This window comes from Lampetra fluviatilis, chromosome 5 (assembly GCF_964198595.1).
Source record: "Lampetra fluviatilis chromosome 5, kcLamFluv1.1, whole genome shotgun sequence".
Taxonomy (NCBI): domain Eukaryota; kingdom Metazoa; phylum Chordata; class Hyperoartia; order Petromyzontiformes; family Petromyzontidae; genus Lampetra; species Lampetra fluviatilis.
This window is the reverse complement of record NC_136279.1, coordinates 6,559,547-6,584,095: the sequence shown is the minus strand read 5'-3', so window position 1 is coordinate 6,584,095 and position 24,549 is coordinate 6,559,547. Positions and strand designations below refer to the sequence as shown.

Genomic DNA, 24,549 nt, shown 5'->3' with positions numbered 1-24,549 from the left:
CGTTTAACCTACTCACGCCGGCTTGTGTCCACCCTCACAGTCGGGCATATTTGCGGAATACACCACGCCGCCGTTGACCCTGGCCATTGACCGAACAACCCAACGTTGCTACCAGCTCCCTCCGCAGGAATGTGTTATGGCTGAGGGAGTACATCAGCGAGAGACAACCACGCAAATTTTCACCATTGTGCCATCTTGTTCTCCCCGCTGTACTTTTTTTTTGTATCTGGTTGTACCCGCATGCTGTTCGGCAGGACGTCCGACATCTCGATCTACGAGCTGGCAGAATGGTTCCTGAAATGGAGCCCAGCACGTGGAACGAAACGTCGGACATGCTGCAGAAGAACGGTGAGCAGTACAACCGGAAAACATGTCGGGGAGCGACATCGGTGAGATCAGAGCGGCGAGATCACGTCGATACTCGATCGTTCACGCATGTTCACATGTGTATGGTGAACTTCTTTCGCACCGTACATAGCCTATCGTGCAGAGAATAACCACACAAAATTATTACCGAACATTAGTTTTTTACATCAACCAATGGTTACTTATTCGAACGAATAAGGAGTAAAAGTCACTCAACGATAGAAAATGCGTTTGTAACTAAAGCGTCACAATTGAGGAGACCGCAGAAGCCTCATTTTGACCAGATAATGCTCACTGAGCTACATTACTCTTTTTCAGAAGCGACCTGGCCACAAATGACAGCTCAATGAAGTGGCTTATTACGTGGAAATTTATAGCAGCCAAATACTAGAGAAACGCATGTTTCTAAATGTGGAGGGGAAAACCGGAGAAAAATCCACACGACCACGGGAAGAACATGCAAACTCCAAATATACAGGCATCAGGGTCGGGATTGAACCCACGACCTCCTGTATACCAGGTGAGGTAGTTAACATCTCGCCACCATGGCGCACATTTTTCACAGCATTCATGGTGGAAATGAGCGCATTGCATGCTCGTGTCATCCCCTGTTTGCAACAGTAATTGCAATGCATGCCCCACGCTGTGTTTAAACTATGTTGCCAAGTCGTCTCTCCATAGTGACGATGCAATCGTTTTTCTTCTTAGAAATAGGCGACTGAAAATCAGGGAATCTGTCTGACATCTCACGCAGAGGCAACGTGCTGCTACAGATCACAAATATTTGCCCTCGTCTCAACCTTACACTGAGCACGCACGGTGATGTTGTCGCCTTGATACACTGGTCACGATCACACATAAAAACACAATCTGCTTCCACCAGATAACGATCCTTCAGGAGACGCTCTACACATAAACACTCACACTGCAACAGAAGAGAAGGCCAGTCGACTTGCATAAACAATGAAATATTGTTTGCGGGCACCAAAGTAATAAAACATTTTTTTTAATTCCATCAAAAACAACGAGAAAAAAACTTCAACACCACTGCAGTTATCCGATCAGGCCAATCTTTCGAGTGCTTCTCCGAAGCGCTAACCACAGATCCCGTTATGCACAGACACCTAACCGATTCCACACAGCGAGTGGCATTCGGCTGGAATTTTATTGTACGAGACGGACCACATTTTTCTCACGTACTCATAATTCACCGCAGCATTGTCCTCCGCAGACGTGCACTGTACCGTAACGTCGGCAAACGAGGCTAAGTGCTGAGAAAAGAGCGGTGCTTTTGTCGAGCGAAGTGGGCCTCGTTTATCCGAGAGCAGATCGGGTAAATGTCCAGCGCGTCTATAACATTTATAGCGCACGTTACACGTCTAACTCAGTCTCATCGAAAATAATCTCAAAATGTGGGAGTGCTCGGCATGCAGCGCATTTCATACTTTGAGGCAGGGTAATGGCAGCTCTTCATGTTTTATCACGATCATCATCAGCCATAGTCCATCCATCATGGCCCCGCGAATGCCACAATCCATCTCACTGCTGCACATGAAGTGATCTCATCGCTACGATGCTCAACCCCTCCGGCGCATTATTTATTTTGTTTGCTATTTCACTATCAGTCTCAACCATCGATGTGTTCCTCCTGTCCAAGCCCACTTTTTATTTTCTTAACCGTCCATATGACATCTATAATTTACATTTGCTCCCCGATTCACGTGCCCCAATTTGTCTCTCCTTACGGTTCTTGGCATAACCTTCAGCTTTCACTTTGTTAATTATTACAAATTTCTGTCATATAAATCAAAAACGTACTTGGAATACCTTGCCAGAGGCCAGACACGTCACTTGAATTTGTGTATCTCATACATAATAAGGCTCTTGTGGACGGGGACAGGATCACCCATCTCCTGGCTATGATCACGTAACACGTGGAACGTGCTTGCTCTAAAGACCAGTTTTTTTCCCCTGCGGGATTGTCGACTTCTCACCGCTGATGCAGAGCTGCCAACAGCGATTAACGCAGTCCCTTTGAGTGGGGAGACGCTTCGTCTTTCTTTTTTAATGCAATGCGCATGATCGCCAACTCCACATCGTCGGTTTTATGGCCTTTGATTAAAACCAGGTTTTTCAAGTGTCTCGGCCCGTCAGTAATGACTGCACACACACACACACAAATCCATCATATTAAATTTGGTTTCGCATTTAATTTGACTGAATTGCAGCTCTGAGAACGAAAACATTTAATTCAACGAATATTACTCACTACAGCGGGGTCAGTAGGAGAGTCCTGCCCCCTACTGCGTGGTCTAGAGGTCACCTGAAATTATATCGGAGGTAGCTCTGTGATGTCCTCTTTTCTGGGCCATTGTCGAACAAGAAGGGCTGCACTGTCCTGAAAGAGACCTTGATGGATACTCCATATTGTGACAGGACCCCAAGAGCACAATACGGCTAAAATGAGGAAACATTTCAAAAACTTGTCAGATTAAGAGGTGTATCCCATTGCTTCAAAATGGTTGAAAGTTACTATTAACAGCAGAGTGATGCTAATGCGGTGAACAATTTCGCACGGAACAATGTTCTGCTTGCTTGGGAATAAAGTTTCTCTGCCAATGTCAACACACTCCCATTTCACATAAACACAGCAGCTGCACAAGTAGCACTGTGGATGTGAAAAGCCATAATGTCACATGCATGCACAGACATGAATAAGCAGAAGTTGACATTTCAAGATCAACAGCACAGGATTTGGCAATATTACGATTCATGGACTGGATCCATCATGCCCCCAGTATCGATAAACTCAGTTCTAGTAGACAGGAAATCAACCCAAATGAGTGGCTGCTGCAATATGAATGTGGGATTTACACTACTGGCTCAGTCAGGGCCCCCAAATGGAGATTTTTACTGCCCTCTGCTAGTTTGAGTAGGGAGATACTTCAAACTAATCTATTTTTTATTTTACCAAGTAAGGGCCACTGAGCTATATCGCTCTCTTTCAGAAGCAACCTGGCAAAATTATCACGTGGAATTTTTTAGCAGCCAAATACTGAAAACGTATGTTTCTTTATCTTGCATACAGGATCACAGAGACAAACTGTTCATTATCCCACAGGAAGTTTTTCTCTCCCGAAGGGAGTCCATCAGTCAGTTGTCCTGGCGGATGTTTTCTTCAAAGAGCAATAATCGAAGTGTCATTCAGATAAAGGAAAGTGACATATTGGAAGACAGTTCGGCGGTGAGAAGGCAAATAACGTACAGCACTCGTCTCTTGTATGCATGTACGTTGAACTTCTTTTGCACCGTACGTAGCCAACCGTGCTAATAGGTGGTGTGGGGGAAGGACACACTAAACACAAAAAGCAGTTCTAAAGAAATTCGTTTCTCTTGTGACAACCTCATCATCCCTAAACAATAAGAGGCATCCAAAGATTCACATTCCCTCCCAAAACATTAAATTGTCACCAATTGCGATGCAATTCAGGGATAGATTGTCTTATTTTCTTACCATCTCAGTAATCTTTCACTGTCATTTTCCGAATCATTTGTACATTTTTATTTTTCCAAATACCTCGTAAATGCGACGTGAGAATATAATTTGAATACATTATAAGCAATAAATTATCACGCACGTGATTGGATGCCTTTGCTGTTAAGTGTACGAATCTATAAATCGCTGAATGGTTACATGCGTTCTAAATGACCTGGGCCAGCTTCAGCCACAAATCGTGCCAGAGTTCCCTCAAATGGCAACAAGCATGTTTGCAAAATGCTGGTTTCCGATTTGGGGGAAGAAATTACCCTGCAATTGCTCATGAATTCCTTTTATATGCAGTAATAACACCCTTCATCCAGGAAAATCCTCCGAGTTGCAAGAGTTGTTTTTTTTTCTAGAGATGTTTGGCCAATCCCACTGAGTGCTTATTTACCTATGTGTGCATGCATGTGTGAATCGTGTGTTCAGGTAAACATCCATTGTTTATGGTTTTGCCAAAGGTGTCAGCTGGTGTGACTTGGATATTAAAAAGGTCACGATGAAATATTTCTTGAATTTTCAACAAGCGGACCAAAAAAAACCCAAACCACAGCAAACAATGGACTCATTGTAAAGGACTTACACTGTAAATTACAACCAATCATTAAGAGCAGTGGATTGAGAAAGAGCCTTAAATTATGGGTATTATAGTACACATACAGCCCTTTTATCAATCCAACGCGGTGTTGGATGAATGCCCTCCTCATGCCATGTGGGTCGCGGGGATAATTTCACCATACTTCACCAGGCTGGTGAGTGCGAGTTGGTAAAAGTGGGTGGTGGGGGGGGGGCTGAGGACAGATTCAGGAATTAACTCACCACTGATGTTTGCTGCAGCCAAGATAGGAACTCGAGTGGGCAGGTTCACACCGGAGTGCACTCGCCACTGTGAAACTGCTCTACCAGCTAACGCCATGTCATGTGCAAATTCAACATGGGTTGAGCTATAAAATAATGTCTTCCTTTTATTGTTCTGCAGTACTTTGCACTTTGTTTAACTTTCCGCTGTTTACACTGTATTCAGACATGCAGCGAGTGAGCAATGGGCAATGCTACGATTTTAGCAGGTCTGCTTTTTTACTCTGGAAGCAATTGTATTAGGAGAGCAAATTGTAATGATTGCCGCAATATTCTTCATTCCCAAGTACAATTTAAACGGCACAGAAAATAACAAGATCAAGTGAAATCTCCGAATTGCTGCGTTCGAAAATGCAGTGACTCGTTAAATTGCAACGGGCTATTGTGTTTTGTAATTTAATCGTTATGCTCAAACTTTCAAAGAGTTAAAATACACGGAGTAAAAACAAGCAAATGCAGATGAATCACCAATTTTTCACTGATATAATGAAACACGTAGAATAAACACAACTAAATGCTGTGCACAAAATTCACGAAAAAACCGTGCTAATTACCAACATAACCGTATAAAAAGAGTGCAAACGGAGTTAATCACCCTCATCGTGACCGATAGTCACATCACAATGGAATTCGGAGCAAAATTTATTCTGGATGGTTATTGAACGGGGAAAACAGTCTGGGAAAAAGGTGCTGTAAGCTTTGGCTATGAGATGGCCACACGATTATTCTTGACATTGCAAAAATGTACTCCTGAATCTGTCTGTATACAGTTTTAAGCGTTATCCCCTTATAAAGTAGTGTTTTTTCTGGGTTTCCCGGTTTCCTCCCGCACATGAAACACTCCGTTAACTGAAATGGCCAAAACATCCTGAAGCAGGACTCATCAAAAATACTGTACAAAACCTAATGAGGTTTTTCTGCATAAAAGGAATTATTAATAATAATAATAGAGAAATGTATACTGTATGAAACGTTATATTAATATGATGTCTACCAGGAAAGCGATATAATACATTGACCATGAACACCACTAGATTTTATTTCTTACGCGCGTAATTAATTTCTGCTGGTGGCAGTGTCAAAGGGCCTGAATCACAATTAGGAGGTTATACATTCAAATCCCTGTTGGGAATGAACTTAGCCCAGCATCCCTATAGAGTTGATCAAATCAGTAACCATTCCACTGCAAACAACAGTGGTTGTCTTATGGGCAGACTTGGCCCTGCCATTGGAAGGGAGAATGTCTCTTACTGGCTTACAGCCAACGTAAGGGGTGAGCATAACCCACATTGTTGAATCTAAACTTTTGACTTTTGTCAGTGTGAAAATGTCTTAAACAACAGGAAGGATGCATCTAATCAACATTTTAAATTGATTGAATTCTTTCACTTACAATACAATCTTTAAATTAACTCCGTGCTAACTCGATGTTTTATTTTCAGATATAAATGTTACATGTAATTGTTTCATGTAAAAGCTGCCTGTGCTGGAGATTCTACATTGACCACAATGGCAAAAATAACAAACACTTGATTTGAATCGTGACTCAAAATCATAACAAGTCATCATCATACGCCTACATTGTTAAACGCCTGCATGCCTACGTAATTGCCAAAGTCGTGAATGCGCCCAAGAGTAGTATATCCACCGCAGAGATGGGGTCATGAAGTCAGCTCTTGTGCAGGGGGCCCCGCTTGATAGATTGTTGGTATCGCAAGACTGAGGAGGGATGCGACTGGCTTGGGGAGAGGCTTTCATCCAACAGTAGATTGAGAATGCCTGCTGCTGATAGGACTTAATAGCACTGTAGTTTCCAACAGAGGCAATACCAAAGAGCAATTAACAATCTGCCATGTGAGCTGCAGCATCAGAGGCAGCTGCAGAGACACTGTGGCCGGATCAATGTGGACAGGAGCCAGTCTGTGTTTGCTGTTTGCCCTGCGAAGATGTTTTGGTGAGCTCACCCCAAAACGATAGGCTATGAACACCCAGCAAATGAAGTTCAGAGATTATTTTTCCATTGACTTGCAATTAATGCATCTCTCACTTGGTTCTGAAGCACCCAAAAGCCATGTTTTGCTACCATCAGCCATTGTCTATCCACTGCTGGATGAATGTCTCCCCATGCCATCGCCATTCCTCACAGTTCAGTGCTCCTGCTAACCATCTCACTCCTGCACGTGAATTAATCTCATCGTTCCATCTTTGCGGTGCTCTTTTTGAACGCGTTCCAACCTTTGGTTGACATTCTGTGACCAGTCTCTTCTATTAATCATCCCACCTGACGATGTGTTCTGCCCAGGCCCAATTAATCTTCTCGATTGTTTTCATGATGTTTCCCGATTGGTGTTTGCTCCCTGAATCAAACCTTCCTTTTCCTGTCTCTCACTGTTACTCCAAGCAAACATCTCTGCATGCTTCTTTGTGCGCTATTGCTGTTCCTAAGTATCCTAAAACTGAGGCAATGACTAAATCCTATACAGACACCACGTTCGTGAAGGTTTTTGTTCATAGGCTGGAAAGCATGTGTAATGACAGGGTGACATCTGTCGGCCTGGAGTGGTAATTACGGTCATGGCTGCATTACATAATGCTTTATTACAAGGGGGGCGTATCTGGGGTAAAGGTGAAAGGCGGAGTCAGTCGAGAAGCTCCGGGAACCAGCCCGAAGGTTCTGGCAAATGGGCGTGGCCAGAGGTGGAGCTTGGCCACGCCAGGGCAGATATCAGGGGGACCGAACCAACAGCACCGAACCTCTGGGTCCTGGCCTCGTCATCTCTTCGTCTCCGACCACGTGGTTGATCTTCTGGAAGACTCTCTTCATCGCCATCGCCATGCTAGTCGGACAGCTAGCGTAGCGAAGCCGGAGATGGGGCTACCTGTTCGGATCGTCTATGTGGAGCTGTGTTACACAATGTATTGCTCAGTCTACTCTTAATAAATAAGAAGCCTTCTCGACGTGTTTCGGAAGTCGCTCACTACACATGTAATGATGCAGATACGATTAAAATATGTTCTTATACTAACGATAACGTGCATGGAATCATGCACATGATAATCAATCGTACATTTTTCACTAAAAAATGGAGCAAACAAAACTGTCTAAAACAGGGGCGGTTTCTTCATTAGGGCGATTGGGCGACGCACCACCAATGTCATTCAACCACAGAGTCACGCTAGCCGTCACTGTGCCTCTGGATATAGTCCAATCAGCGTCATGCTACGTTCTGTGGAGTACCGCCTCTTTTTGGGCGATTTCCCTCCAGCTGAGAATCGCCCCGAGTGGTCCCATAGACTTACATTCAAAGATGTTTTTTTTTCGAACGGGGGCGCTGCAATGCATTCTCTATGGCTTCCGGGAGGGCTCGCCCTAACGTGTTTACGTCATCATACGTGCTTACGTCATCATACGTAAGCACGTTTGATCCAACAATATAATTTGTCGCCACCTAGTGGAATCTTTAATAAAAGAAACTTGAGTGGTTTGTTTTAATAGTGAGTATAGAAACAAACAAGATGTATTGTAAGAGTCACTTTACTTTTCATTAATATTAAAGAAGTGAAGTTGCCTTTACATGCTTAAGCTGTTAATTTATCCATTGCATGGGTGGACCTTATCCTTATCAATCATCCAGACATTTGCCCCCCCTGAGAGATTTTGCAGGAGCCGCCACTGGTCTAAAACGATACAAAAAAACGATATGATAGAAAGAAGATGGTATAAACGAGACCGACAATAAGTGACTCCAAAAGTGATTCTCAAATCGAATGTCGACCACGCCATTTAATTTATGGGGGCAGGTGAATCATTCTGCGCAGACAAAGGCTTACACAGCCATCAGAAGAGCATCACCACACAAGCCACCCACACCAACCACAGTGAACACGACTTATTAATTGTGGAAGTAAACTGCATGGGTGTCTTCTTTCGCTTGCACACTGGATTCTGTCATACTCAAAGACTCAAAAAAAATTCAAGCATAGAACCATACCTGCTTACTAACCTTCCCGTATTAGTGTTAATAGTTAAATGGAGTACTGTATAGCATTAGATAAAGGCTTCATATAGAGTACGTGCTGTACGATTTGGATTTGTAAAAAGAAAACGTCTAAGCACAGCCGCATCTAACGATATCCCATATGTTATTAAAAAAATTGCATGAACCATTCTCGTACAGACATAGGGAGAATTGTGCTACAATTTCCGTAATAACCACACTTGAAAGGAACGCTGTGAAAATGGCTCTGAACTACCATGTAACGCTTAATCACATTTCACAAACTATTTCACACAGGCATGTGTCAATAAGGTTTCATTTTAGTATCCATTTATTTCGTGCGAGACATGGCCATGAATGTACGTATATATCTGCATGCTGCGTCTAATGTATACTTTTTGAAATGTAATAAAATAAAAAGTATGAGTGTACCGTACAAAAGGGGGGAATGTGGCTGAATGCATAACTCGAAGGTCCTTTATTGAGAAGTATTCAAATAAAGATAGATATTTTAAAAAACAGCTTTCCTATCATTGCATGACATCATTCGTGCCATTCATGCGCCACGCACTGCCAATTCATTGTTACAAACGATTCGAATAAACTCATCACCGTACCACTCGCTCACTGCAAGGAAACACATTCGTTCATGTGGAAAAGTTGTGTATTAGCCATGGCCCCGACCATAGAAATTTAGAATTTCCACTAATGGCTCAAGGGGGCTGTAAAGGAGTAAGGAACTACTTTCTGAAAAGCAGTGTCTATGAAGTGAATAGTCTCCACTGTGAGCACGTGGAATTTCCACCACTGGCTTGGGACTTCCTACAAAGGGAAGCGCTACCCGGCATGCATTTGCGAATGAGACTAGCTGACTTTTTGACTTGACCTATTTAATTAGCCCTAATCCTAGGATGGTAGAGCAATAGCATGGTTGTAAGCGCACTGTACTATAAACCTAGCGACCTAAGTTTCACTCACTGCCATGGCTAACAGTAGCCGTGATATCTGATCTGGTTCTGGCCCTCACTTTGACCAACTGGCACTGACGAACATGGTGAAGTATGGTCAAAAAAGCCACAATGACTGACAAAGCATGGGGAAGCCTTCCTCCAGAAGTAGATTGACAAAGGGCTTCTAATGATTTTCCCATTTGAGATTAAATTCTTACGATGTGGGTTATACCGTAATTAAATTCAAGCACATTATTTGTTGCTACTGCGGTGTATGTAGCAGCCTCTAATGTTTAATCAACGAATCGAAGAATCATTACACCCAAAATTAGACGCATAAGTGTTCGAATTGCTATTACGATTATGAATGGGTAAATTGATAAAAACATCGTAAGAGGATGGAATGCCATTGTTCAAGTTGACACGTGAAAGAGTGCCTTCAATGAACCTGATACGGTGTTTGCATTCTCAATGTAAGGAGTACTGAGAAGATACATATTGACGAGACATTATCAGCGATCATCAGCCATCTAGCTCCTACAACTCGACACAATTTCTGCGCGTCCTCTTGGTGATGATGCCGTTCCTCCTTTGGCTTGCCAACTCTCCAACGAGGTAGTCCCCCCCCCTCCCACCACCACCAGGGCCGTGGCCTGCCCACAAGGCGGACTTCCCCTTCCCGTTCTTACCAGTCAAAGGGCAGCATGCCCTAGTTCTTACTGTAGTGCCACTCTCTACAGCCAGCGAAACCGAAGCCGGTGGGGGGGGGGGTCTGCCCACCACCTCGCACACACGCCGCGCATTGTGCATGGCGAGGAGGCTTGCCTCTCACGTCGAGGAATGAGCCCAAATGACAAACACGTGTGTTTTGCTTCTTTGTGCCGTGCATGTACACGTGTACACATGTACACATGTACACGCACATCACGTGTCCCCACGGCGCACAGTACACACACGTGCATGTACGGTACACACGTGCATGTACGGTACACACGTGCATGTACAGTAAGGACGTGCATGTACAGTAAGCACGTGGGTGTACAGTAAGCACGTGGGTGTACAATATACACGTGCACGCACAGTACACACGTGCATGTACTGCACACACTTGCATGTACTGTACACACGTGCATGTACTTGTAAACACATGTACGCCGATCTGTATGTATAATGACAACATAGCTCATGGAAAAATGACATCGATTGCAGCCCGGCTAAAAAGCACTTCCAGGATACAGCGGCAGTAATGCACGGATGCGGCTCGGCTAAAGCAGAGAAGGGTACGACTCCTGCAAGGGCAGAGGCGTGGATGGCTGCAGAGAGGAAGAGCAAAACAATACTGTACTTCACTCCGGCCAGACGACATGACCGTGACTCTGCAGAGACATACCGGCAGTATAGAATCACCCAGGGGATTTTCTATACCTTTATCATATCTTACACGATCTCATTCCATCTGGTGCCAGCCCAATGCCATTCAACCTCATTCCGGTATAATCTTAGTCCAGATGCCATTTCAGTCAACTCATCGATCTAATCTCCTTTCAGTCCTATCAAATTCCAAGGCTGGTCAAATCCCATCAATTCCATCACAGTATCATGCCACTCCATTTCAGTGCCATGCTGTCATCTCCCCCACACCCCAGCCTCGTGCCATTATTATCTTATGCCATTCCATTACGTTTCATTTGCACGCCATACAATCCCATGCTACTCCACTCTCATCCCATCTCAATTCTATTCCATCACAGGACCATCTAATTTCATTCAACTTTAGCCCACCCATCACCATCACATTCGACCTCAATACTGCCTCATCTCGCACCCCATCCCAACTCCATTCCTTGTCCAACACCACCAGTTCCAGCTACATCCGAACCAAATCCATCCCAAATATAATCCCCTCCAATCCTATTCCCACTCCATTATATGCCATCCCATCGCATCACGTCCACATTACATCCCATCCCACGCCACCCTATTTCATTATTCGTTAACAAAATTTCCATTAAATCCCCAACCCAATTCCATGCAAACCCCACCCCTCACCCAAGGACCCAACCAACTCACCAACTCACCCCTGCTCCAGTCGCCATCTCACTGCAATCCAAATTCATCCCAGTCAAAATAACCTGCCACACCTCACTTCATCTACACAGCGCTACTCATCTCAACCCAGTCCCCACCTCACCGCAACTCGGTCACAATCCCAGTCTACACCTCACCTGAGCCCAACTCAGGTTCAATCCTAGCCTACACTACACCTCACCTCAGCTAACTCACCCTCCAATCCCAGTCCACACCTCACCCTCCAACCAACTCACCCCCCAAATCCCAACCTCCACCTCACCCCTCAACCAACTCACCCCCCAATCCCTGCCTCCACCTCACCCTCCAACCAACTCACCCCAAATCCCCGCCTCCACCTCACCCCTCAACCAACCTACCCCCCAATCGCCGCCTCCACCTCACCCCTCAACCAACTCACCCCAAATCCAAACCTCCACCTCACCCCTCAAAAAACTCACCCCCAATCCCTGCCTACACCTCACCCTTCAACCAACTCACCCCCAATCCCAACCTCCACCTCACCCTTCAACCAACTCACCCCCAATCCCAACCTCCACCTCACCCCTTAACCAACTCACCCCCAAATCCCTGCCTACACCTCACCCCTCAACCAACTCACCCCCAATCCCAACCTCCACCTCACCCTTCAACAAACTCACCCCCCCAATCCAAACCTCCATCCCACCCTCTAAAAGAATCACCCCCCAATCCCAGCCTCCACCTCACCCCTCAACCAACTCACCCCCCAATTCCCGCCTCCACCTCACCCCTCAACCAACTCACCCCCCAATCCCAGCTTCCACCTCACCCCTCAACCAACTCACCCCCCAAATCCCTGCCTCCACCTCACCCTCTCGCCACCACCAGTCTCAAGCAGAGTCTCCAACTAACCTCGGCCAACCAAGAACCTCACCTCACATAACCTCCCCACCCACCACCACCACGCCACACTTCCCCGGGGTCACCATCACCACCACCACCACCATCATCACCACCACCACCACCATCATCATCACCACAACCACCACCCCCCTTACGTGCGCGGCAGCTGCATCGGCGTGGCCCCGCGTCGCTGGAACACCCCGTCCACGAAGACGCCGTTCTTGCCGAGGCACCGCAGCAGGCACGCGGGCCCCTCCAGCAGCAGCTCGAGATGTCGCCGCGAGATGAACGTGGAGTGGCCCATGTCCACGTCCACGTCGCCCTGGCTCGAGTTGCGACCCACCGTCACCCGCCGCTGGCGGACCACGTACGCCAAGTCGCGGGCTTCCAGGCGGGCGAGGGCGGGCGGGGACGTGGACGATGTTGACGATGTTGACGACGAGGACGACGAGGAGGAGGACGAAGCGGTGGACGTGGCGGTCGAGTTTGAGGAGGTTAAGGTGGAGGATGAGGAGGTGGAAGAGGCTGAGCTTGAGGCCGGCGTGTCCGGAGCAGAGTACACGGCCATCGTCAAGGCCGCGCCGGGGTCCGCCCGCGTCTCGCTCAGCTTCGTCGCCGCCATCGCCTGCGATGGTGGTGGTGGTGGTGGAAACGTGTCCGGGGGGAGTGGTGCTTAGTATTCTGCTGCTGTTGTTGTTGTTGTTGTCTCGGCTCTTTGTTATTGTTGTTTGCTGCTGCTGCTCGCTGCTGCCGGCGGTGTGCTGCTGGCCCCGTCGCGTGCGTTTGTTTATTTATTTATTTTCGTGTTCGGCTTCTGCAGAGCGGCGGCGGTGTGGGCGGGGCGTGTGGGGGGCGGGGCGTGTTGGGGGGCGGGGTGTGTGGGGGGCGGAGTGTGTGGGGGGGCGGGGCGCTTTGGCGAGACCCGGAGCGGATTGTCCGTGCAAACGCGGACTGGATGTGGATGTTTGAGTCCGTGGTCGCTGTCAATCAGAAATACAAATGCAATACTCTTTTTAGTCGTCTAGCATTTATCATAATATAGGGGGGGGGGGGGGGCGGGGTTTGTTTGAGTGAGATCGCGTAAATATAAATGTGTGTCGTTAAACCCGTCGCCACCACCAAACACAGCCAATTAGTAAGGTTTGTGACATAACAGATCATGCCAATTCGTTACTCGTCCAGCACACCGGTGTGTTGGAGAGCAAATCCACAACATTTACAATCTGAGTATGACGTTTCGCCAGTAATTACAACAAGCATCATCAGGCAGACAGCCAGATTTGTGGAGATATCCTGTGTGTTTACCAACCCTCGGGCACTTGCAGCGTGTAACAGAGCCATCTATAGTTTGAATGGAGAAGATTGGTAAACGTGGGAAAGGTGGACAATGGTGGGTCACGGGCCATGGAACTGAAACAGGACTGAAACAGAGGTCACTCCATTGCAGCAATGAACTGAATATATAAATATAAAAACGGTGCTAAATGGATTTTTAAAAAACACAGAATGTTGCATTTGGGAGGATTTTGGGCGTACGTATGCGTATTCATGCCGCCACGTTTGGTAAATGGCAGTGACAGGTAAGCCTCAGGGCTGACACCTCTATTCTTACCCAGGCTGGGTGGGACAGTCTCGTCTGTGACCTCTAATTCTGAAGCAGGTTGGAGTCGCGGTGGCTGACGACTGAGACCCCCATTGTAAACTTCGGATCAGGGCTAATATTTCGCCGGGTCTGAACATGTCGGTGACCCAGGAACATTACTGCATCCAGCACACCTCTTGATATGGCTGTGGCTACTTAAGTCAAACAACCACCTACCTACACCAGTCTACCGGTGACAGAGGACATATTCCGAAATTAAGCCCTGCCTACTATCTGTGACTTATCATTATTATCCGGGCTGGAATTGCAGTGGCTGATGAGAAAACCCCATTCTAAGCCTGGGTGATACAGTACTCTCTGTGACCTCTATTTCTGATCCTACTACAATGAGATACTACATTGATATACTTGGCCAATTCCATTAATGATCGACCGAAAGCAACGTTTGTGTCACTCCATCAGGCTGTTGGCCTTCCAGACCATCGTTTAAATGCGGCAATTTCTAGAATCTTGCAAAATCCGTATCGATGTCGAACATCCTGGATCCGATCTCTAACAGTCGTCAGTTTAACACGTAGGCTTTCCCGACCAATATCCATAATACAGGTTTTTTGGGGGGGGGTTAGATACGTGATCTTACCCCAAAAAAACCTGTATTATGGATAACATTATGGATAACATAGTCGTGTTAAGGCAGTCTTCTGAAATGTCCTGTAAAAGTTCGAATCCAGTTCCGTTGATCCTGCGAAATCCACTGCAGGCTTTTGGCTGCAGCCAGTGAACATGTTCGGGCAGCATAGGGCTGGGCGCACGTGGTGGCTGGCGGGGGAGCGACAACACAGCACAGGCGCGCCACGCCGCGCCCATTCGACCCTCACGCCTCCTCCCCCACGTCCATTGTCACCTTGGCACGCATCCGTCCTCTCTATTGCATTTCCTCGCGCATTCTCATCGCGTCCTCCCAGGAGACTCCACAGACCAAGCAAGGGTTCACATGCAAATCGCCCGGAATGGGCCGGATCTCGGAAGCTAAGCCGTTTTAAGCTTCGATAGTGCTGGGCGGAAAATCAGTGTGGTGATGGCCGATGGTCGAGACTTAACAACGCAGTGTCAAAGGACGATATACGAACAGGAGTACACCCGCCAAGGAGATGGAACGATGAAATTGTCTCGTGTGCAGATGCTAAATGGAGTGTTACATTGCAGGACCGTGAGAGATGGCGAAGACTTGGGGTGGCCTCCATCCAGCAGTGAGTTGATCACGGCTGATGATGACTTACAAGGAGTGTAACGATGCCCTGAATCATCGATTAAAAACAATTATGAAACTCAAGTGACCCCCTCCAGCCAGTAGAGGCTGTATACATTCACCCTAATGTAAACAACATTTTGAATCGAAGGGCGGCCTTAAATCGTGGCGAATTGAATCCCCGGGGCGAGACATTTGCTTTCACTTCTAGCAGAGGTGGGACAAAGTCATTGTTATGCAAGTCCAAGTCGAGTCGCAAGTCATCAAATTCATGACTCGAGTCTGACTCGAGTCCAAGTCACATGACTCGAGTCCACATCTCATAGGTGGGACAAAGTCATTGTTATGCAAGTCCAAGTCGAGTCGCAAGTCATCAAATTCATGACTCGAGTCTGACTCGAGTCCAAGTCACATGACTCGAGTCCACACCTCTGACTTCTAGTACCGTGCATTCACTTTCGAACATCCGTCAAACATTTGACATTTGCTTGCCAGTTATACACACCACCCGAATGTACAGAACACGTAAGCATTATGGGTTTTTGTTGTTGTTGTTGCAATAGCTAATGTTTATGTTGGTGAATACGCATGGTATGAATGCATATTCAAATAAAAATACAAAGGTGAAGGTGCAGCCCCTGCAATTGCTTGTTCATGCCATGGCTGGCGGAAGGAGGGAGCTCAAGAAAGAGCCACTCCACAGAGAACGTATTTGACGGACTCTTCCAAGCCGGTGAGACCGTCTTTGAAGTCATTTACCCACGCTTTACCCGACCATCACGCGATCTGCAGATGAACGAACATTAAAATGAAAATACAATACAGGACCGTGTGTAACTCTGGCATTTTCTGACAGTTATGGGTTTCATTTGCTATTGTAAGACATGATGGTTGCAATTCTGGAAGCCTGAGTAAACATTGAGCGTGTGTGTGTTACACGTTAATATCGTGCATAGCTTACGGGTTACAGCTTGTCGAATAACTCATAACAGGACACGTAACTATTCAATAAATTCTCTTTATTCGCGATTCCACTGATGAATTACAGTAAACACGTTATTTGGTGAGATGGAACCGCCCTTAGCAGTGGTGCACAAGCACACAAAAAACTAAAACTCAACACACTGGTCACAGACACTCACCACGCTCGCACACCTTTGAATAATCCAGAATTTGTACTATTATCTATCCACTGCTGGATGAAGGCCTCCTCAAGCTGCCACTATCTCTCATGGTCTTGCGACACAACAATCCCGTATAACGTTGGAGGATGTTTCGGATGTCGATCATTTAGTGCTCGCCGAATATGTGATCGGTGGGTAGGTAGCTACATAAATAGTGCCTATCGTAAATGGCCATGACCAAATCGTGTGGCCTATACGGTGGTAATTTATTTGGAATGACAGCTCTAGGCACTCAAATGTCTGAGGTCATGACCGGACACCCGTGATCTTGATGTCATGAATCAAATAAAGAAGGGACGAAAACACTTAGAATCAAGCAATGATGTCATTATGCACCATGTTACATCTCGAAGTGATTCCTTGGGTGCATTCTGAGGTATTTATTGAAAGCGATGTGTTTTAACACATTGGCCTCTCACGTGATTCACTGGAATAAACTTTTACTTTAATGTTATGTATTAATACTGTTTTCAGATGAAGGCGAACAATGGTTTAATGTTACAAGCATCTTGTTGTCAGTACGCTGTTTGTAGTCAGCGTCTCACGGCTAGAAAACGTTTGCGCATTTATAATTCGTTTCTACAAAGTGAAACCATTTGTGACATTACCCGTTTAACTCAACACAGTACTTGGGAAAACGATGCCAAAGCCTGAATAAAGGCAATTCTAGGCTGCACAGCTCATCACTACTGTCACAGTTCATAGATTCCCTGTTGTAAAAAAAACTGCACGTGCAATGTTTTTGTTTTACACAATAAAATTTAGTTAGGGCTTAATCTGTAACATTGTAATCAACTACACCGTCGCCTTTGATAAATTATGCCGGCAAAATGCTTAAGGAAAATACAAGTTGAACAAAAGTAATACCTCACATGACCTACACGGTGAGGGGAGGCCTTTTCAGCAATGTCCAAAATGTTAGTGTGCCCATCACAATGTACCTGCCACTTACACGAGGAGTGACCGCCCGCCTGTCACACTGCATGTGTTGCTACCGGTCTGTACCACGTGTCACTAGATCACGTGGAACTGGAAACATGATTACTAACTCGAGTGCTATGCCACTGTGCTTCAAGTGCCATACTCGCCAAGCTCTCGGAAACAAAACAAAAATGAGGTAGGCTGCCCAGGCAAAAGATTTACAGATTGTGCCTTCCTGTAAGAATGTTAAAACCAAATACACTTCAAATATCTAAGGAAATAGTCACGAGAGTAAAAGACCAAAATCCATGTGCAAGAGTGGGGTGAATTGATAGCACTTGACCACGAGCAATGACAACAGTGTGGGGGGGGGGGGGCTTCATCTAGCAGTGGATAAACAATGGCTAATGATTATTCAAAAATAGAATCAAAATTTAAAAATTTCAACAAAACACAAAGAAGGGAAAATCATTTCCTGCATTCCTGCCCCACTGACTGCATTAGAATAATAAAATGATGCAAAAATTGCATCTCGCAATCGTTGAGGAACCACAGACAAGCTGGAAAGGCAACCAATAATTGTCTCAGCTCTACAGTCCTCCGTGTATTAGGATGTTTTCAGCCAATCGATGAGTGTTTATTCATTATAACCAAAATCAACAATAAGTAGTTGTTTATACAAGGGGCCCCGGAGTGTCTATTACTATGCAGTTCCACGGCTGGGCCAATGTGCGTCGTAACAATATTTCAGCAAACGTTGCTCCAATTGTGTTTTTCATGTCATGAAAACGGCAGGACTCGCTTTAAAAATCGATCTTCAAAATCGCCATCTAACTCCTCGAATATGTCGATTTGCCAAATGTGCAAGGCACGAGCAAGGGTGCATGGGCAAGTTGCTTGTCGTGAAACCATTCCCCCAAATGGGATACATCTCCGATTAGCACGGTTGGCTACGTACGGTGCGAATGAAGTTCAACATACTTACGTACATTACGAATCGTTCTGAACACCACGGTGGCGTAGCCTGGTTGGCATGGGCCCTTTGTGCAAGGGATGAAATGGGACCCGGTGTACTGCCTGCCTTCCCACTTCTTCATAGCACAGTGCTTGCCCCCCCCACCAACCACCCCTTGCACATGGTCCCTGGTGCAGTTGCACTGCCTGCACACTAGAGAGCCACACCATTACATCATGGCGAAACCGCTGATTTGTTTAACGCTATAATCTTAGTTTTTTTTGGTAAAGTCACGTAGGTAACAAATAAATTAATATGAAAACAACTAAATTAAATCACGACGTTTCGGAAGCAACACAAGCCTCCGTCTTCAGGTGGAACACGCCACAGCAAAATCACTATTTAATTTAGTTGTTTTCGTTTATTTATCTTTTACCTACGTGACTTTACCGAAAAAACAAAAAGTATGAATCCTTGCAGTCACGAAAACTTCAAATCTAGAATGATTTAAAGCTGTTTGTCATTTTACTTGCAACTCTGGAACCAAAAGCACTACTAAGACGGGCAGTATATATTGAAAAGAAAATGTAAAATATTTCTAGAAGGCAAGTTTTTTTTTGGTTTGGGAAGGCGTGAGCTGAGCTGGGGTAGCAAGCACGACAAACATTTAATGGGGATAATTAACATCGAGGCCGAGTAGCGCCTCTTTGCCATCTTCAAGTTGCAAAACAATAGATACGGCGTGAAAATACCAGAGAGTGAGCTACAGTGCACGCTTGGACAAATGCGAGGAGAGTGGGGATCGCAAGCCATTTATCATGCATTGCGATGAACGGATAACGGTGTACATGGCCGGAATAGCCAAACAACTCCAGACGCGCAATCAAAGACAATTGTAATTGTGAACACTGTGTTACAAATCTAGTTCTTTTGTGTGATTCAGATTTTTTTTTAAATGTCAAAAAGACAGTGTCACCGTGCTCACACAAGCAACGGAGCAGCAATCATTTCCCCCAGGGGGGCTTAATGCCGTGATACAAATTCCGAGTTTGGAAGGCAGGGCCAGCCCTCCATTAGACAACATCAGAGGGATGACATCCCGAGTCAGCCCCAAAACAGGTTTCAAATTTTTCAGCATTTGATTTGCAGCACATTGCAATAATGATGTCTCCAGACACAGGGAACTCAATATCGACTGCCTGGCCTCTCCACTCAGAAGAACCATTGCCCAAAATGGTATAATGCCCTTACCTACTCAGGAACGTTTCGCTTTGTCTCAAGACTCTTTTTCAGGAGGATCCTGTGGCATTGGGATGTTTGGCCAATGCTATTAATGATATGTTTTGAGAAAAAAACTCATGCATACGAGGGGTTGACATACGAAAGTCGCCCCAAAAATAGATTCGATAATCTATGATTGTGCTGCCATCTCGTGGCCACCTCGCAGCTCATTGTCTTGCTGTAAATGTTGACGTCGTAAGGCAGTCTTAATGACAATGATGGCGATGTTTTTATTCTGATCTTGTATTTATATCTGGACTGAACAAGACTGCGCAACACTACAACTTGTTCTATATCAAATGTGAACCATATAGAATATTATAACATGTATTTGTTTAAATGCAAGTATTACTCGAGTAGCCAAGGCAGGCTTTTCAGAGTACAGTACATCTGTTATACGCATGATGACAATTTCATTTAAACCGCACACAGATGTCTCAAGGAAATATTAGTTCAGGATAAACTGTACTGCCTGTGACTAGCCAAAACATAGCCTGTGGTGTTAGAATGTTAATGCGCCACCTAAAATAGCCCTTGAATTATTAAAAGTGTTGTTGCAATGACACATTATTTATCATAACATGACGGTAATTTTCTTACGTTGTAGTACTGTGCATATAACCGTGTGTTTTATATATACATATTACTTACACATGTGAAATGTGCATCCAAATAATTGCAATGGTAATTGACAGTCCTTTCGTCAATCTAATGATGGATGAAATCCTTCCCATGCTGTGTCGGTCATTAGATTTGTTTGTCTTCAGCACACACAGGCCAGTGCATCTTGGTGAAGGACAGACCCAAGACTGGGTCAGATATCACTCGCCAACGAGGTCAAGGTCAATCGCAGCGCAGAGGCGAGCACTGCAACACTCCGAGTTCGACACCGGGTCGTTGCTACAGTAGTGACAGGATTGTTTCAATCAAACCAAATCTCCATGCTCAAATGAGCGTTATGGGGCCGTCCATAAATGACGTCACGCACCTGGGGGGGGGGGTGTTCAGATATTTGTGACGATTTTTGACGAGGGTGGGGGATAATGTGACGTCACATCAAAATGCGCAACTTTAAATGAATATAAACACGTTCTATTTAATTAAATAGACTTTTTCATAAATGTGTTCTCCTACAACATCAGAGTGCAGCGCCACATTAAATACGCACTACAATGACAATAGTTTAAAGCGATTTGAAGCATGTTTTATTTTTTGGGGGGAGAGGGGGGCAGAGCTTTGTGACGTCATATTTGAGGGGGGTCTGACTTTTTGTGACGCCGTGTAACAAGGGGGAGGGGGGGGTCAAAAATCGTCCAAAATCGCGTGACGTCATTTATGGACGTCCCCTTAGGTGTTAACACCGTACACAACACTGGTGTCCCCGCGTACAGGAGACACATTCTGACGGCGAGGGGCAGTACCATCGCAGTCTTTGTTTAACAGGAGGGTTGATTTTGAGCAGAGTGTACTCGCCAGTAAGGATGTAACTCACAATTTTCTCATTACGAATTGAGTACTCACACCCAGGGCTAGATTACGTTTGATGGCGGCTCAAGGCCGTTAGTGTTTTTGGGGGGGCTCTTTCAAGTTCAATTCAAGTTTCAAGTTCATTTATTTGGTATAGCCCTGTGAGCCATTTGGCTCTTCAATCGGGTGCAACCGCAACAAACAAAAAGCTAAAACGTGAACAAGAAAACATCTTAAAGTGAATATGTGACTAAGTGCAAACAGAAAATCCAAGAAAAGGCAGCTAAATATTTCAGAATAAACACCGTACACCAACGCTGTGTGCAAAAATCCCAGTGGGATATAAGTCAAACAACAACAACAACCACAAGACAACTTACATGAAGGGTGCCACGGTGGTGAAATGTTAACTACCGCGCCTGGTATACAGGTCATGGGTTCAATCCCGACCCTGACGCCTGCTGTATAGTTGGGGTTTGCAGTCTCTCTATCTCCTTGTGGTCGCGTGGATTTTTCTCCGGGTCCTCCGGTTTTTCCCTCCACATTAAGAATCAACATCACGAATTTAGAGTATTTGGCTGCTATAAATTTTCGCATAAGCCACTTCGTTGGGCTATCATTTTCGGCCAGTAGCTTTGAAAAAGAGCAACATAGTTAAGTTAATTTTTATAGTCTCCATATTCGCCACCACCCACGGCTCAATGCCAAATACTCCGCAGTGACTCACCTTGATTATTTCAGTTCTAGTTTTTAAATATGATATCTTGTCAAACTAAATTTAAGTACAATTATTTTTAAGTAAGGCCCACAACTGATAGAAGTAATACAGTGATGCTATGGCTTTACCACATTTCCTATGGGATTCATCATATTGCTACTGAATTGTTTCAACACAATTATAAAGAAGTCTATGTATTTGGGGGGGGCTGGGGGCCTCAATCCGAGCCCCTAAAACCTCTGCGTTAATCCGGCCTTGCTCCCGCTATCGCGCCAAATGGACGGATATTAGCAGTTGACAACACAGTTTATAAAAACGGATTTTAATGGAAAATGTCAAGTCAATTTCCTTGTAACCTGAAGTGTTCACGAGGTGTACTAACGTACCCGCGTCCGGTGTGCGTTGCCTGGCGTCTGCATACCGAATTGTGGCAGAGTGATTTTCCAGGAAACCGTGATGACGATCTATTTCTGGCATGCCGCACGCATTCCCACCACGTCGAGGAAACGGCTCACCATGTGGCTTGTGATTCCTCTTCTTGTGGCCCAGTGTTGTTTCCTTCCTGTTTATCAATGCCAAATTGTGAGACAGTTTAAAAGCCTTATTCGTCACTGTTAGACCCGGAGAGGGTCGAAACAGGACAGACGGAGCCCTTTGTTCCGTTTTCGTCCAAGCTTTATGACTACGGTCCAAAGCGTTAATGCGCCCGTCCGTAACGTGGGGGGTGGGGGCGCGATAATTCTCGAAGAGATGATCCATTATGCATTAAACTTTGGTATAAAGTTGTCGCTATTAATGACTTGCTCTATTGAAAACCGGCGAAATTAATGAAAGGGTCACCTCAAACTTTCAGACACAAACTGTAGCCATGCATATTCATGATTTTTCTTCCTTTTTTCATGCTCTCGTAGGGTGCCTTGGTCATCGGATGACAGGAACAAAATACACCTTCAGGTAAATTCTGCATGGTGATTTCAGAGACAACTTGATTTAGAAAAATATTTAAATATGCAGAGAAAAAAGGAAAAAATATGTAATCATAACTTTATGGCGAGAACAGAATGAATGTTACTGTGGGAGCCTAATTGTAAATATTTAATGCACTTACTAAAATATACATGCGTGTAAATTATTCTTCACTTTTCTTTTTGCTAAATACATTTACGTTTCCTGCACATTATAGAGAGGCATTTCCACCAGTGGTGGCATAAGCGATTAATTGCAGGGCTGCACCTTTCCCTTTTAAAGTACAGTCTGCGATTTTTGTTGGTTTTAATACAGCTACACCCCTGCCACACATCACGGTGAAAATGTAATTAAGCCAGTGGCTACAGCCGACACCGTAACAATGCAAGTTTGCGAGTATGTGGCTCGTTTAAGATTCCACTCAGCCTGGCATTGCTGTGACACTGGCACCAGGCCATGCACGGCATGGGACATATGGGTTTGAGCTTTCAAAGGGATGGTGGTGCTGAAAGTCACTTTGACGCGAAGCATTTTTAAAGGAGTCCTGGCGACCGCTAAACGGAACATGGAGTCTAGCCGTTCCCTTACCAGACTGTGCCGTGATCACGTTGCTGCGTTGCTATTGTTCACCAACAAAATGAGAACGTCAACGATATATATTTTACCAAAGGTCTTTCTGACCTTTGCGGCATGACAACATAACCTGCATCTCATCACAATTCCAGAAATCCATTGCAATGATACGCCTCTTTAATTGATCAACTTTAAATTGGTCGTTTGGATATCATAATAAAGCATTGAGCAAAACTGATAAAATGATAAGCGGATGAATCTGTACACAGATTAATGTAATGTTCTCATAGTAAAAGGTTGTAAAGACTTTTTTTTTAAACGTCATTGGTAATAATGCAATTCATTACCTTGAATTAACATTAAAAAGCACACATCTATTATACTTATGATACATTTGCACTCTGGGTTCAGTAAATCTACCTTACTATGGACATGTGCTCGACTCCCAAAAGAAAGGTTGCAAGTTCACCAAGGGTCAACTCTTCCATCATGACCTCCGGGGCTAATAAAGTGAGTACTACTTTAAAAAAAAAAGTTATAACAGTATACTATTTGGTTCTTTCGGTAAAGTGACGTAGGTATAAAATAAAATAAATCACGTTTTGGGCGCAACACAAGCGTCCATCATCAGGTGGGAAAGCTGATGATAGACACTTGTGTTGCGCTCGAAACGTCGTGATCGATTTTATTTTCTACCTACGTGACTTTACCGAAAGAACCAAAGAGTATGGATTCCTGCAGTCACGAACGCTTCAAATCAAGATTATAACAGTCAAGAGTATAACCGATGGGGAGACAAGGCATCAGCATAGGAATTTGGGATGTCTGTAACTGGGTCAGGACTACCAAAAGAGATGGAAACTGCCTATCGCTCGTCTGAGCATGGACATTTTTATTTTTTTCTTCTTGGTTCTTTCGGTAAAGTCACGTAGAAGGGAAATAATACAAATAAAACATAATAAAATAA

At 45.0% G+C, this 24,549-nt stretch overlaps 1 protein-coding gene across 1 annotated transcript in view; it reads right to left on the bottom strand.

Annotated features, from left to right (window-relative positions):
- LOC144932475 (forkhead box protein K2-like) overlaps positions 1-13,430 on the bottom strand; it is a 47,727-nt gene extending 34,297 nt beyond the window's left edge. The window contains exon 1 of the mRNA XM_078856587.1: positions 12,821-13,430. Within this exon, the coding sequence (XP_078712713.1) occupies positions 12,821-13,287 (467 nt within the window). The 5' untranslated portion in view covers positions 13,288-13,430. The remainder of the gene's footprint in view (positions 1-12,820) is intronic.
- Positions 13,431-24,549: the final 11,119 nt, after the last annotated feature.